Here is a 14,518-nt window from a genome sequence, read left to right on the forward strand (position 1 = left end):
ATGTCCAGTCAAACTCTGTTAATGCATGAAATTAGTCACAATGGACCACAATGTCTCTTCATCTATCAGCATCAGTACTGGCTCTCCTCAGGGCTCTGAGCTGAGCCCTCTGCTCTTCACGTTGTACAAACACAACATACAGTCTGATATAAACAGTATATAAGTACAATAACATATTGTTATATCGTACTTGTTATATCATTATTGTTTGATGGTTGCACAACGTCCATATGATCACATTTAAAAAAATACAAATTTTCAGCTTTATAGACATGAAACCCCTCCAGTCCTTAATTCTAGTAGTTAACTAAATTAATCCTATAGTCAACCTCAACATAGAACAAGTATGGAAAATACTTCTACAGCTTTTCACCAGTGTGAATCCTCATGTGCCGAGTTAAATGCTGTTTTTGACTAAAACTTTTTCCACAGTTCACACATGAAAACGGCTTTTCACCAGTGTGAATCCTCATGTGCTGAGTTAAACTCTTTTTTTCACTAAAACTTTTTCCACAGTTCACACATGAAAACGGCTTTTCACCAGTGTGAATCCTCATGTGTTTAGTTAAACTCTGTTTTTCACTAAAACTTTTTCCACAGTTCCCACATGAAAACGGCTTTTCACCAGTGTGAATCCTCATGTGCAGAGTTAATGCCTGTTTTTGACTAAAACATTTTCCACAGTTCACACATGAAAACGGCTTATCACCAGTGTGAATCCTCTGTGCAGAGTTAATGCCTGTTTTTGACTAAAACATTTTCCACAGTTCACACATGAAAACGGCTTATCACCAGTGTGAATCCTCATGTGCAGAGTTAATGCCTGTTTTTGACTAAAACATTTTCCACAGTTCACACATGAAAACGGCTTTTCACCAGTGTGAATCCTAATGTGCAGAGTTAAACAAAGTTTATGACTAAAACTTTTTCCACAGTTCACACATGAAAACGGCTTTTCACCAGTGTGAATCCTCATGTGCTTAGTTAAACTCTGTTTTTCACTAAAACTTTTTCCACAGTTCACACATGAAAACGGCTTTTCACCAGTGTGAATCCTCATGTGCTGAGTTAAATGCGGTTTTTGACTAAAACTTTTTCCACAGTTCACACATGAAAACGGCTTTTCACCAGTGTGAATCCTCATGTGCCGAGTTAAACACAGTTTATGACTAAAACTTTTTCCACATGTCACACATGAAAACGGCTTTTCACCAGTGTGAATCCTCATGTGCCGAGTTAAACACAGTTTATGACTAAAACTTTTTCCACAGTTCACACATGAAAACGGCTTTTCACCAGTGTGAATCCTCATGTGCTGAGTTAAATACTCTTTTCGACCGAAACTTTTCCACAGTTCCCACATGAAAACGGCTTTTCACCAGTGTGAATCATCATGTGCTGAGTTAAATGCTGTTTTTGACGAAAACTTTTTCCACAGTTCCATGAAAACGGCTTTTCACCAGTGTGAATCATCATGCCGAGTTAAAAGCTGTTTATAACTAAAGCTTTTTCCACATGTCACACATGAAAACGGCTTTTCACTCTCATGAATTCTGATATGATCACTGACAGCATATTTGGCAGTCAATTGTTTTTTACAGATGACACCTGACAAAGGTTTTCTTCTGTCCTGATTTTGGTTCTCAGTTTCATCAGGATTTGTTAACATGTCTTGGTTCCCATTTGGTTCTGATTCAGTTTGGTATGTTTGCTTATCAACAGGAACCACCATGCAGATATCAGTCTCCTGTTTTAATTCAATCAGTTTTTCACCCTGACTGCAGTAAACTTCTTTCTCTTCCTCTTTTATCTGCAGGTGTTCTAGATCCTTCTGTTCTTCTTTTATCTGATGATCTTCTGGCTCTTCCTGTTCTTGTTTCACCTGCAGAGGTTCTAACTCCTCCTGGTCCAGAGTGAATCTCCTCTCCTGGTTATAAACGTTACACTGCAGGGAATCTGGAAAAGAAAACAGAGGAAAAGAATAATTGTTAACTTTATTGAAGTATATAGGAGAAATTATTCATTGTTTAAGACGGAAGTATAAAAAAAAAACACACACACAATAAAAGCAAGCGCAGAAAGACAGTTGACAATTATAGAATTATCAAATAAACATCTATTAAAAAAATATTTTTTATTTATTCTAAAATTATAGTCGAGTAAATTGTATTATTTAAAGATATTACTTAATTTGGAGGTATCATTTATTTTCTTACAATTTGATTTTAGTTCACTTTATATTTTGGGGTTTATTTACAGAGTTATTTGTAGGTTGATATTCGTTTAGTTTTTGTTCCTTTGTCATTTGCTTTTCTAAGTTAGACAGGAAGAACTGTGGGTCCATTTCCTGTAAGTATAGGGACTGGTAAAGGACCAGCATGCACTGGTTGGGCCTGTGGCTTTTGACCAGAGCAGGAGAGGAAACAATGAAAAGTAGTGATGGTGAGATGAAGCTTCATGAAGCTCTGAGGAACTCCATCCCATCATGGACTCATGAGCCGATGCACCGCGGTGCTTCATATGCTCCACTGTGACATCAAGTGGACAATATATGTAAAATAGGCAACGTGAAAACAACACGAAGCCTTACAATGAATAAACAAGTAAAAGATGTTTGTGATTCTGATTAATCTGTTTGTATGAAACAATGGCTGCATCAAAAAGGAAACTAGAAACAAATAGAAAAACAGAGAGTTGTGATTGGCTTGTTATTCGCTGTTTCACCAGAGGTAACGATTTATTACTAAAATAAAAACTTTAACTGTATTCTGGTTTAGGTGAATTCTCTGTTTTATGTGCTTCATTAAAATCCTCCTGGATTACTCGCCACATCACTAATGAAAAGTTTATTTTTTTATTTGCTTGTTAAACTGGAGAAATAAACTATAAAAGGAATCTTAAAGTTTTTTGGACATTGAACTTCTTATCTACGTATGAAGCATCACCTCAGTGCAGCTTGTTGATTGAACTTTTATAGGATGTTTGGTTTGACAATTTATTTATTACAAATTATTACATTTTACAGCTTCTAACACCGCTATTATTAGTTATGCTGCTTTCTTTACTAACCTCGCGCTGCATTGTTCACATTTCTCCCGTTTTCAAAAGAAAGACTCAGTAGTTAAAGGAGGAAGAGCCATAAAAAGGTCATTTTCTTTCCATAAATCAGCCATTCTCATTGTGATGTCTGCGTTCATTTACCTGCTAACAAAACATTTATCCGGGAAAAGAGCGTTTACTAAAATGATCCTCATGCAGGAAGGTGCAGACATTTAGACCTTAACCTGCATCCAACGCTGCTGTTTCCTACCTATTTGGTGTAAGATGATCTGGGAGTCCGGGAGAAATCAAGCAGTCTGCGCTGATCATCCATCTCTTCCTCCGACTGGACGATGATTTCTTTAAACTCTGTCAATGTTTCTGCAGTTCACTGCTCGCTGATTCACTGGTTTAAGCTGGACTGGAGATATTTATTAGAGAAACATTCAAACATTCAACAAAACAGACCACGTGTCGTCCTTTGTCTTCTTCTTCTTCGGAGTTTAATGACTGTCGTTCATTCATGTCATCGCATTAACCGCCTTGTGGATCCTACGATCATTACAGCTACAGATTTCTCATAAAGTGCCAGTTCTCTTTGCAGAACCTAAAATCTTTTCCTAGTAACAGAATAAGCTGCAGCAGAAAAGAGAAAAATACAACTAAACAAAAGAAACACTAAATTATTGAAGACAATAATAATCAACCAAACTTTATAAAATCAAGAAAAATCAATGTCTGAATATTAGTTTATAATGAATATTAAAAGTATATTTTTATTTATTCATTAAGCTTTTACATAGGTAATGTTAAACTGGTTAATATAATTTGAAACAATGTAATTTTGTTTTAGAGAGAAACTTAGATATTTTTTTTAAAATAAAAAAATAAGGATGTAAGCTAATGTCAAATTCTAATTGAGTTTGATGGATTCAAAAGCTCTGTCCGGGTACTCCGACTTCCTCCCCCAGTCATAAAAATTGATTGGCAGGTTGATTGTTTTCTCTAAAATTCTCCCTAAGTGTGAGTGTGTGTGTGCATGGTTGTTTGTCCCGTCTGTCTGTGTGTTGCCCTGCGACAGACTGGCCACCTGTCCAGGAATGTCGCTGGAGACAGGCACCAGCAGCTCCCGACCCCACAAGGGTTAAGGGTGTAAAGAGAATGAATGAATGAATGGATGGATGGATGGATGGATGGATGGATGGATGGATGGATGGATGGATGGATGAATGGATGGATGGATGGATGGATGGATGAATGGATGGATGGATGGAATAGTTTAATTTGTAGGCAATTGATCTATATTTTTAACCTTGACAACTTGTCTTTATATGTGCTTCACCAGCTGCTGTGCTCAGCCTGTGTCAGATAAATCAACAGTCCCTCTGCAATAATCACTTTACCCCAGCTAATAATAAAGCAAATAATAAAAGTCAAGAAAACAGCAAATAATTCAAGCTAAAACTAGAGAAAAAAGCTAATAGGAAATAATCACATGCATGAAAATAAGTTTGTGGTGAATTTTGTATTTTATTTAAAGTATAAATGCATTGTTTTTCATTTGAAAATATTTTATTAAGGTAAAACTGGTTAATATAATTTGTAAGATTTTTAAAAAACATTCAACCCTTCTGTACATCATATTGTTGATTTAAAAATTACAAAAATAATCCCCACAAACTTTCACTATTGTACAGAATGATACAAATCAATCCCTCAAGTCCAATCTTGTGAGAATGTTCTGGAAGGGAGTCCATGTCCAGTCAAACTCTGTTAATGCATGAAATTAGTCACAATGGACCACAATGTCTCTTCATCTATCAGCATCAGTACTGGCTCTCCTCAGGGCTCTGAGCTGAGCTTTTGATCTTCACGTTGCACAAACACAACATACAGTTTGACATAAACATGTTAATACAATAACATGCAGTTTTTGATACAGAATATGCCAAAAAAAAAAACATCTCTGACAGAAAATGTGTCATGGATGCACATCTCCAGGTATCCAAAGGTGAAGATCCAAATGTTCACAATTAACAAATACTACAATTTTCATCTTTATAGACATGAAACCCCTCCAGTCTTTCATTCTAGTTTTTAACAAAATCAATTCTATAGTGAACCTCAACTTAGGACATGTATGGAAAATACTTCTACAGCTTTTCACCAGTGTGAATCCTCATGTGGTGAGTTAAACTAAATTTGTGACGAAAACTTTTCCCACAGTTCCCACATGAAAAAGGCTTTTCACCAGTGTGAATCCTCATGTGCTGAGTTAAATTTGTTTTCTGACTAAAACTTTTCCCACAGTCCACACATAAAAATGGCTTTTCACCAGTGTGAATCCTCAAGTGCTGACTTAACTCCTGTTTTTGACAAAAACGTTTTCCACAGTTCACACAAGAAAACGGCTTTTCACCAGTGTGAATCCTCAAGTGCTGAGTTAAACTAATTTTGTGACGAAAATTTTTTCCACAGTTCACACATGAAAACGGCTTTTCACCAGTGTGAATCCTCATGTGCTGAGTCAACTCCCATTTTTGACGAAAACTTTTTCCACAGTTCACACATGAAAACGGCTTTTCACCAGTGTGAATCATCATATGATCAGTTAAAACATGTTTTTGACTAAAACTTTTTCCACAGTTCACACATGAAAATGGCTTTTTCACCAGTGTGAATCCTTATGTGCTGAGTTAAGCAAACTTTGTGACGAAAATTTTTTCCACAGGTCACACATGAAAACGGCTTTTCACCTGTGTGAATCATCATGTGCTGAGTGCACTCATATTTTCTAGTAAAACCTTTTCCACAAGTCACACATGAAAACGGCTTTTCACCTGTATGACTTATCATGTGACAAATTAAATTATGTTTTCGATTGAACCTTTTTCCACAGGTAACACAAGAAAACGGCTTTTCACCAGTGTGAATCATCATGTGCCGATTTAAAACGTGTTTCTGACTAAAACTTTTTCCACAGGTCACACATGAATGAGGCTTTTCACCAGTGTGAATCCTCATGTGCTGAGTTAAATTCTGGTTTTGATAAAACCTCTTTCCACTTGTCACACTTAATATTTTTTTTCTTTCTTGATATTGGTTCTCAGTTTCATCAGGCTCCTGTAAGATGTCTTGGTTCCCATTTGGTTCTGATTCAGTTTGGTATGTTTGCTCATCAACAGGAACCACCATGCAGGTATCAGTCTCCTGTTTTAATTCAATCTGTTCTTCACCCTGAGTGCAGTAAACTTCTTTCTCTTCCACTTTTATCTGCAGGTGTTGTAGATCCTCCTGTTCTTCTTTTATCTCATGATGTTCTAGATCCTCCTGTTCTTCTTTTATCTCATGATGTTGTAGATCATTCTGCTCTTCTTTTATCTGATGATCTTCTGGCTCTTCCTGTTCCTGTTTCACCTGCAGAGGTTCTAACTCCTTCTGGTTATAAATGTGACATTGCAGGAAATCTGGACAAGAAAACAGAGGAAAAGAGAAATTGTTAACTTGATTGAAGTAAATGGGAGAAATTGTTAATCGTTTAAGACAGAAATGAAACCTGCAGGACACCGGCCCTTGAGGACTGGAGTTTGACACCTGTGACCTACAGTCTTCAGACCTGGATTAGATTATTTTAAACAAATAGCAGAACATTTAAAACCATATTTGTGATTTGTGAAACTTCAATAAAATGCAATTTTTACCCCCTTTTTTTTGGATCCAACTCATATTAGATCTGTTCTAATTCCAAAACTACAACAACAACACACTTCAAACTTGGACTAGATTATTCTACTCTAATAGCAGAATATTTTACTCCATGTTTGGGATTTGTGAAACATTTACAGGATTTGTAAAAGTTCACTAACGTTTGGATTCCATGAGTTTTTTTCAAATTTAATTCCAATTCAAAAGCACTTTATTAATCCCAATGGGAAATTAAATGTTGGTGTTACTCTTTAATTCTTCAAAGACTTATTGTTGATGATGATGGCTGTTGGAAGGAAAGATCTTCTGCAGCGGTCAGTAAGTTGAAGTTTCACAAATTAGAAAAAAGATTTACAAATCACAAACATTGTTTTAAATATCCTGCTATTAGATCAGAATAATCTGGTCCAGCTTTGAAGAGTTCTAGGTGTTGTAGTTTTCAAATTGGAATCGATTAAAGATGCGGAAGGTTGTGAAAATTAGGTGGAATCGCCCTTTAGCCATTTCCCGAATCGGAAACCAACTTCAGCTTCGTGTAGTTAAAGGAGGAAGAACCACAAAAAAGGTCATTTTCTCTCCATAAATCAGCCGTTCTCATTGTGATGTCTGCGTTCATTTACCTGCTAACAAAACATTTATCCGGGAAAAGAGCGTTTACTAAAATGATCCTCATGCAGAAAGGTGCAGACATTTAGACCTTAACCTGCATCCAAACGCTGCTGTTTCCTACCTATTCGGTGTAAGATGATCTGGGGAGTCCGGGAGAAATCAAGCAGTCTGCGCTGATCATCCATCTCTTCCTCCGACTGGACGATGATTTCTTTAAACTCTGTCAATGTTTCTGCAGTTCACTGCTCGCTGATTAACTCTCTGTGGGACTAACGTGAAGACAAAGTTACTGCAAGCACTCAAATATCTGCCAAATACAGCAAACCCGTCCTCAAGCTACAATTTACCTGAAGAAAAGCTAACAGCTATCTGTGCTTTGTTTTCGTTTCCTGTGTGTTTCACGAAGGCTCCACTGAAGAAACACGAAACCGACTTTTAGTTCCGCTTTGAATTTCCTAATTTCCTTTGAATGTGAAACCGACAATATCAGTAAAAACACATCGGCACATCAATATAAAGGAGTGTTGAAGTTATTGTAGAAAGGAAACGTAGTCAATTTTCTAAAGTCCCTACACTGGGTCCCTGTAGCTCAGAGAATAGATTTTAAAATACTTTTAGTTTATAAATCACTGAACCTCTTAACACCACAATACATTAAAGATCTGCTGTTGTTGTATCAACCTTTCCGATCACTCGGGTATTCTGGTTCTGCTCTGCATCCCAAGAACCACAATCAAACAGGGAGAAGCAGCATTCAGCTTGTTGCACTAGCATCGCCACACCAGCAGGGGGCACACATGTTGTTCGGCATGAAGAGCTTTATTAGAATCAATGGAGTTCAAGGTGTTTGTTTGTTATCACACCAATAAATGAGCAGCTTCCCAAGAAACCCACTACTGTTTCTTGCTTGACGCACCACAAAGGGAGTATTAACCAACATTTTGATGTATAATAATGACAAAATATAATGTCTGCTGGTTTTCTCAATTATTGTGTTTTTAATCACATAAAGCACTTCAAACTGCATTGTTTTTCTTTTAACACTATGTTGATCAGAACCATTCATATATCTGTTATATTCTGAATAGGGATAGAAATACAATTCACACACATACAGTCCAAGTTTGCATAGGTTCCAATGACACACATTTGTATCTGAATAAACATTTGATTCAAATATTTACGTCAGGAACAAATGACCAAACAGATATACCAATGAATCATAAGAAGAAATAAAAAGTAGGAGAATACACACACACATTTTTCAAAACGATACTTCAAGAACCAATTACATTTCCACACACCAACAATTTTCTTTAAACTTATTTACCAGCGTCACACATCTCTGTCATTGATTTACTTCATCTATGAGCTCTCATGTGAATAGAGAAACTTTCTCTATGGGTGAAACATTTTCTGCAACTCATGCATGTGACAGGCTTCTCACTTGTGTGAATCCTCACGTGACATGCAAATGACATTTCATTGGGAAACTTTTTCTACAAGTCATGCATGTAAATCCTCATGTCAACGAGTCGTTTCGAGAAAAGGCTTCATCACAAAATTTACAAGAATATAAATTTTGGTTGAGGTGAAATGTTTCTGCCTTTTTTGTTTTGGACCTTCAGTAGTTCCTTTTTGTTGTTTGCTTTTCTGATATCTTTTGTTTTGTTTGTGCTCTTTGTCTCTCTTTTCTCCTGGGTTTCCTGAATGGTTTCCTTCTTGATCCTGGTTCTCATCTTCAGGAGAAGCATGAGGCGAGTTGGTTCCTGTTTAGTTCTGTTTCACTATTGATTCTTTGCTCATTGGAAGGAGTCACCAAAATGTCTCCAATTTTCATATTTCAACATAAGATGCTCTTCATCCTCACTGATGCAGAGTTGATTCTCTTCCTATCTGAACTGTTGATGTTCTGGTTCCTCTTGCTCCAGTTTTATTTTAAATGTTCTGGTTCCTCCTTCTTATTGCTTTGCTCTTTGAGAATCTCACATCAAAATCACAACATTTCATTATGAATTGATTTGTTTTTACAATAATATATATTTGATAAGGGCTGCACAGTGGCGCAGTGGGTAGCGCTGTTGCCTTGCAGCAATTCGATTCCTTGCCCCGGGTCTTTCTGCACGGAGTTTGCATGTTCTCCGTGCGTGCGTGGGTTCTCTCCGGGTTCTCCGGCTTCGTCCCACAGTCCAAAAACATGACTGTCAGGTTAATTGGCCTTGCCAAATTCTCCCTAGGTGTGAGTGTGTGTGTCCATGGTTGTTTGTCCTGTTTGTCTCTCTGTGTTGCCCTGCGACAGACTGGCGACCTGTCCATGGTGAACTCCGCCTCTCGTCCGGAACGCAGCTGGAGGTAGGCACCAGCACCTCCCGACCCCGTTTGGGAGAAGGGTGATCAGAAAATGGATGGATGGATATATTTGATAATATATCCATCAAATAGAAATCATTCATCAAATCCATCTGTAGAAATAATTATTTTATGGATAAAAATAAACTAAATTGCTCTTGGAGGCCCCCTCGTGGCCGCAGTTGGTACCGCATGGTTCACCGGTAACATGAGCTGCATCCAAATGTCAAAAGCTCCAGTCAGAAGATAAATTAACAAAACAACGTCTTAAAAAAGGACATATGCTTCAGGGAGGGAGAAAAAAAAGAGGAAGAATAGAAACATAGCCAAGATAAACGTTTGTTTTAATGTTCCTTGGTAATGTAATGTAATGTAAAAGATTAGTAAAGATGCTAATAGAAAATTAGCTTGAACGGTTCAACGGTCAAACATTTATGCTAGGCTCTTTATGTTTGTGTGAAAGTGATTTTAATTTAAATGAGTCGATTCTCATGGTTGGCTCTGTATTTTTCTGAGGTATTTTGGCTTCAGAAGGCCGTGTTTGATAATAATAATTAAAACTTCTCAATGTTTGACATTGTCTAGCTAAACGTTTTTACGTCAGGTACATGGCTGCTACATGGATTAGCTGCTCTATGCTGTAGCTGGGATTTGTTGTTTGCAGCTGAGCATAGTGGTGGATTAACATTATTTTTACATCAACTTCGAAGTAGTCTGACATTCTCTCTGATTCAGGATTTCTATCTTGAATCGGAAACAGAGAAAATAATGAAAATAACTGAGTGATGATTAGATTCCAATACAGAAACAGTCATCTCAATTCTTGCAGTTGCTTCTAGTTGGTTGTTGGAGCTCTTTGTATGAGGAATGGAAGTGGGTGTATGGAGTCCATTGTTGTTTAGTTTATTTTGACATTGGATGATTGGGTCTGAATGTCTGGGTGTTCACATCAGAATGGGAACATGTGAATTTGCCTGTCAGGTTAGGTCTCTGGCTCCCCCTCTCTGTGATCACCTGTATATCAAGTTGGGTGAGAGGAGGGTGTCCCTAATAAAACTTTTTTTTTCACCTTTTCTCACCCACTTTTTTCTCCATCTCATTACAATTTAATAAAATAAATCCAAAGCTGTTTCTAATAAAGTTTCATGTAAATATATCAGACAGGAGCTGTAATGGTTCACCTATGCAAGTCTTTAGGGCTTCACCTCTGTACTCGACAAAGCTGAATGCCACACTTCCAGACAAGACCAGTTAAATGAAAAACAGAACAAAAGGACAAAATGCAAGTTAAATGTATGTATAGTGATTTATCTAGAGCAGAGGATGCCAATGTGTTTTACATGTGGATGATGGTAAGCTACATTGTAGCCACAGCTACCCGAGGACAGACTGATAGAAGCTGCTACACAATTGGTGCTATTGGACTTCAGGCAAGGCAGGATTGATGCCTCGCTCAAGGACTCAACAACTGAGCCGGATGTGGGGAGTTTGAACCGGCAACCCATCAGTTACAGGAACCACAGTGACTACACCCAGTACTGGTGGAATGCCGCCATCTACTGGGTTCAATATAAGGCAGAACATACACTACAGGAAAACTCAAAACTTTTAATCTTAAATGAAATGTTACACTTTTATTTCTTACTAAAATACATATATAAATGCACATAAACATAAAGAGACAATAATCTAACAGCTGCAGCAGAAAAGAGCAAATAATTACAGCTAATGTATGTTTTTAACTCTCTTGTAAAAGCACTTTGAATTGTCTTTGCCTGGAAGGTGCTATATAAATAAAGTTGCTTTGTCTTGTCAATCTAAAACTAGAAAAAAGCAAATAACTGAAAATAATCACATGTGCTTTGTGCAATCAATGCATGAAAATGACTTTATGGTGAATCTTGCATTTTGTTGAAAGTAAAAAAAAATTTTCATTTGAATACATTTCACTTAGGTAAAAACTGGTTGAAATAATTAGAAAAAAATGAAATCAGTTTCATTCTCATTTTACTTTATAGATAAAATTATGACAATTTTTTATTTTTTAAAGACATTTAACCATGATATCAATTCTATTTTTGATTTAAAAACTACAAAAGTAAACCTCGTTAACTCTCTATTGTACAGAATAATACAAATCAAACATGAAGATCACATTTAACAAATACAACAAATTTCAGCTTTATAGGCATCAACCCCCTCCAGTCTTTCATTCTAGTTTTTAACCAGATCTATTCTACAGTGTATCCTCAACATACACTGTAGTTGAGGATACAGTATCCTCAACATACACTGTAGTTGAGGATACAGTATCCTCAAGTATTTTATGGAAAATACTTCTATGGCTTATCTCCAGTGTGAATCATCATGTGGTTAGTTAAATTAACTTTGTGACGAAAAGCTTTTCCACAGTTCACACATGAGAACGGCTTTTCACCGGAATGAATCATCAGGTGCTGAGTTAAATTCTGTTTATGACTAAAACTTTTTCCACAGTTCACACATGAAAACGGCTTTTCACCAGTGTGAATCATCATGTGATGAGTTAAATTCTGCTTTTGAATAAAACTTTTTCCACAGTTCACACATGAAAACGGCTTTTCACCAGTGTGAATCCTCATGTGCTGAGTTAAAACCTGTTTTAGACTAAAACTTTTTCCACAGTTCACACATGAAAACGGCTTTTCACCAGTGTGAATCATCATGTGGTGAGTTAAACTAATTTTGTGACGAAAACTTTTTCCACAGGTCCCACATGAAAACGGCTTTTCACCAGTGTGTATCATCATATGGTGAGTTAAATTCTGTTTATAACTAAAGCTTTTTCCACAGGTCCCACATGAAAACGGCTTTTCACCCGTGTGATTCATCATGTGGTGAGTCAGGCTAACTTTGTGACGAAAACTTTGTCCACAGTTCACACATGAAAACGGCTTTTCACCAGTGTGAATCATCATGTGCCGAGTTAAATCCTGTTTTTGACTAAAACTTTTCCCACAGTTCACACATGAAAATGGCTTTTCACCCGTGTGAGTTCTCATGTGAGCATCAAACACAGATTTGAAAGTCAAACGCTTTTTACAAATGACACATGAGAAAGATTTTCTTCTTTTCTGATTTTGGTTCTCAGTTTCATCAGGCTCCTGGAAGATGTCTTGGTTCCCATGTGGTTCTGATTCAGTTTGGTATGTTTGCTCATCAACAGGAACCACCATGCAGATATCAGTCTCCTGTTTTAATTCAATCTGTTCTTCACCCTGACTGCAGTAAACTTCTTTCTCTTCCTCTTTTATCTGCAGGTGTTCTAGATCCTTCTGTTCTTCTTTTATCTGATGAACTTCTGGCTCTTCCTGTTCTTGTTTCACCTGCAGAGGTTCTAACTCCTCCTGGTCCAGAGTGGATCTCCTCTCCTGGTTATAAACGTTACATTGCAAGGAATCTGGAGAAGAAACCGGAGGAAAAGAGTAATTGTTAACTTTACTGAATTAAATAGGAGAAATTGTTCAAAGTTTAAGACACAAATGGAAAAAAAACACCTAAATATTCTAGAGTGTAGACAGAGATACAGTTCAGTCGACAAATCCACCCGACATTTGTAGAATTCTCAAATGAACAGATTTAAAAAAAATATTTTTTATGCATTATAAAATCATTGCTGTTAATATTAATGAGTACATTTTATTATTTCAAGATATCGCTTTATTTTGGAGGAATTATTTATTTTCATTACTTTTAAGTGTTTTAAAATTAGATTTTAGTTCACTTTATATTTTGGGGGTTTATTTACAGAGTTTATTTGTAGGTTGATATTCGTTTAGTTTTTGTTCCTTTGTCATTTGCTTTTCTAAGTTAGACAGGAAGAACTGTGGGTCCATTTCCTGTAAGTATAGGGACGGGTAAAGGACCAGCATGCACTGGTTGGGCTTGTGGGTTTTGACCAGAGCAGGAGACGAAACAATGAAAAGTAGTGATGGTGAGATGAAGCTTCATGAAGCTCTGAGGAACTCCATCCCATCATGGACTCATGAGCCGATGCACCGCGGTGCTTCATATGCTCCACTGTGACATCAAGTGGACAATATATGTAAAATAGGCAACGTGAAAACAACACGAAGCCTTACAATGAGTAAACAAGTAAAACATGTGCATAAATCAGCCATTCTCATTGTGATGTCTGCGTTCATTTACCTGCTAACAAAACATTTATCCGGGAAAAGAGCGTTTACTAAAATGATCCTCATGCAGAAAGGTGCAGACATTTAGACCTTAACCTGCATCCAAACGCTGCTGTTTCCTACCTATTCGGTGTAAGATGATCTGGGGAGTCCGGGAGAAATCAAGCAGTCTGCGCTGATCATCCATCTCTTCCTCCGACTGGACGATGATTTCTTTAAACTCTGTCAATGTTTCATTCCTGCTCGCTGATTCACTGGTTTGTGGAGATTTCAAGACTAGGCCATCAACAAAACAGACCTAGCGCCATCTTCTTCTTCTTCTTCTTCTTTGGAGTTTTATGACTGTCATTCATTCATGTCATCGCTTTACGCCACCTTGTGGCTCCTACGATCATCACATCTACAGATTTCTCATAAAGTGCCAGTTCTCTTTGCAGAACCTAAACTATTTTTCAGGTAATAGAAGAAGCTGCAGCAGAAAAGAGAAAAATACAACTAAGACAAAAGAAACACTAAATTATTGAAGACAATAATAATCAACCAAACTTTCTAAAATCAAGAAAAATAAATGTATGATTTTACAAAGTTTTAAAATGTATTTTTCATTGTACATCAGTGAAAATGTGAAATCAGTGCATAAC

General features: G+C 36.9%; 1 protein-coding gene and 1 pseudogene across 1 annotated transcript; both read right to left on the bottom strand.

Moving 5' to 3' along the window:
• Positions 1-8: 8 nt before the first annotated feature.
• Positions 9-1,312, bottom strand: LOC129357660 (gastrula zinc finger protein XlCGF57.1-like). Its single transcript, XM_055026750.1, has 2 exons — positions 824-1,312; positions 9-656 (listed from the first exon to the last, which is right to left on the bottom strand). Exons 1-2 carry the CDS (start codon positions 1,310-1,312, stop codon positions 360-362), a joined length of 786 nt encoding a protein of 261 aa, XP_054882725.1. The 3' UTR covers positions 9-359.
• Positions 1,313-4,595: 3,283 nt separating this feature from the next.
• On the bottom strand, positions 4,596-14,092 carry LOC129357661 (zinc finger protein 135-like; annotated as a pseudogene).
• Between the last annotated feature and the right edge of the window lie 426 nt (positions 14,093-14,518).

This window comes from Poeciliopsis prolifica, unplaced genomic scaffold (genome assembly GCF_027474105.1).
Source record: "Poeciliopsis prolifica strain line A6 unplaced genomic scaffold, Auburn_PproV2 SCAFFOLD277, whole genome shotgun sequence".
NCBI lineage: Eukaryota > Metazoa > Chordata > Actinopteri > Cyprinodontiformes > Poeciliidae > Poeciliopsis > Poeciliopsis prolifica.

Bases quoted from the DNA above. Each gene is read 5' to 3' on its own strand.
- LOC129357660 (XM_055026750.1), bottom strand. From the start codon at position 1,312: ATGAGGATTCACACTGGTGAAAAGCCGTTTTCATGTGTGAACTGTGGA. The intron at 657-823 runs GCATTAACTCTG...AGTCAAAAACAG, and splicing joins AATGTTTTAGTCAAAAACAG to GCATTAACTCTGCACATGAG.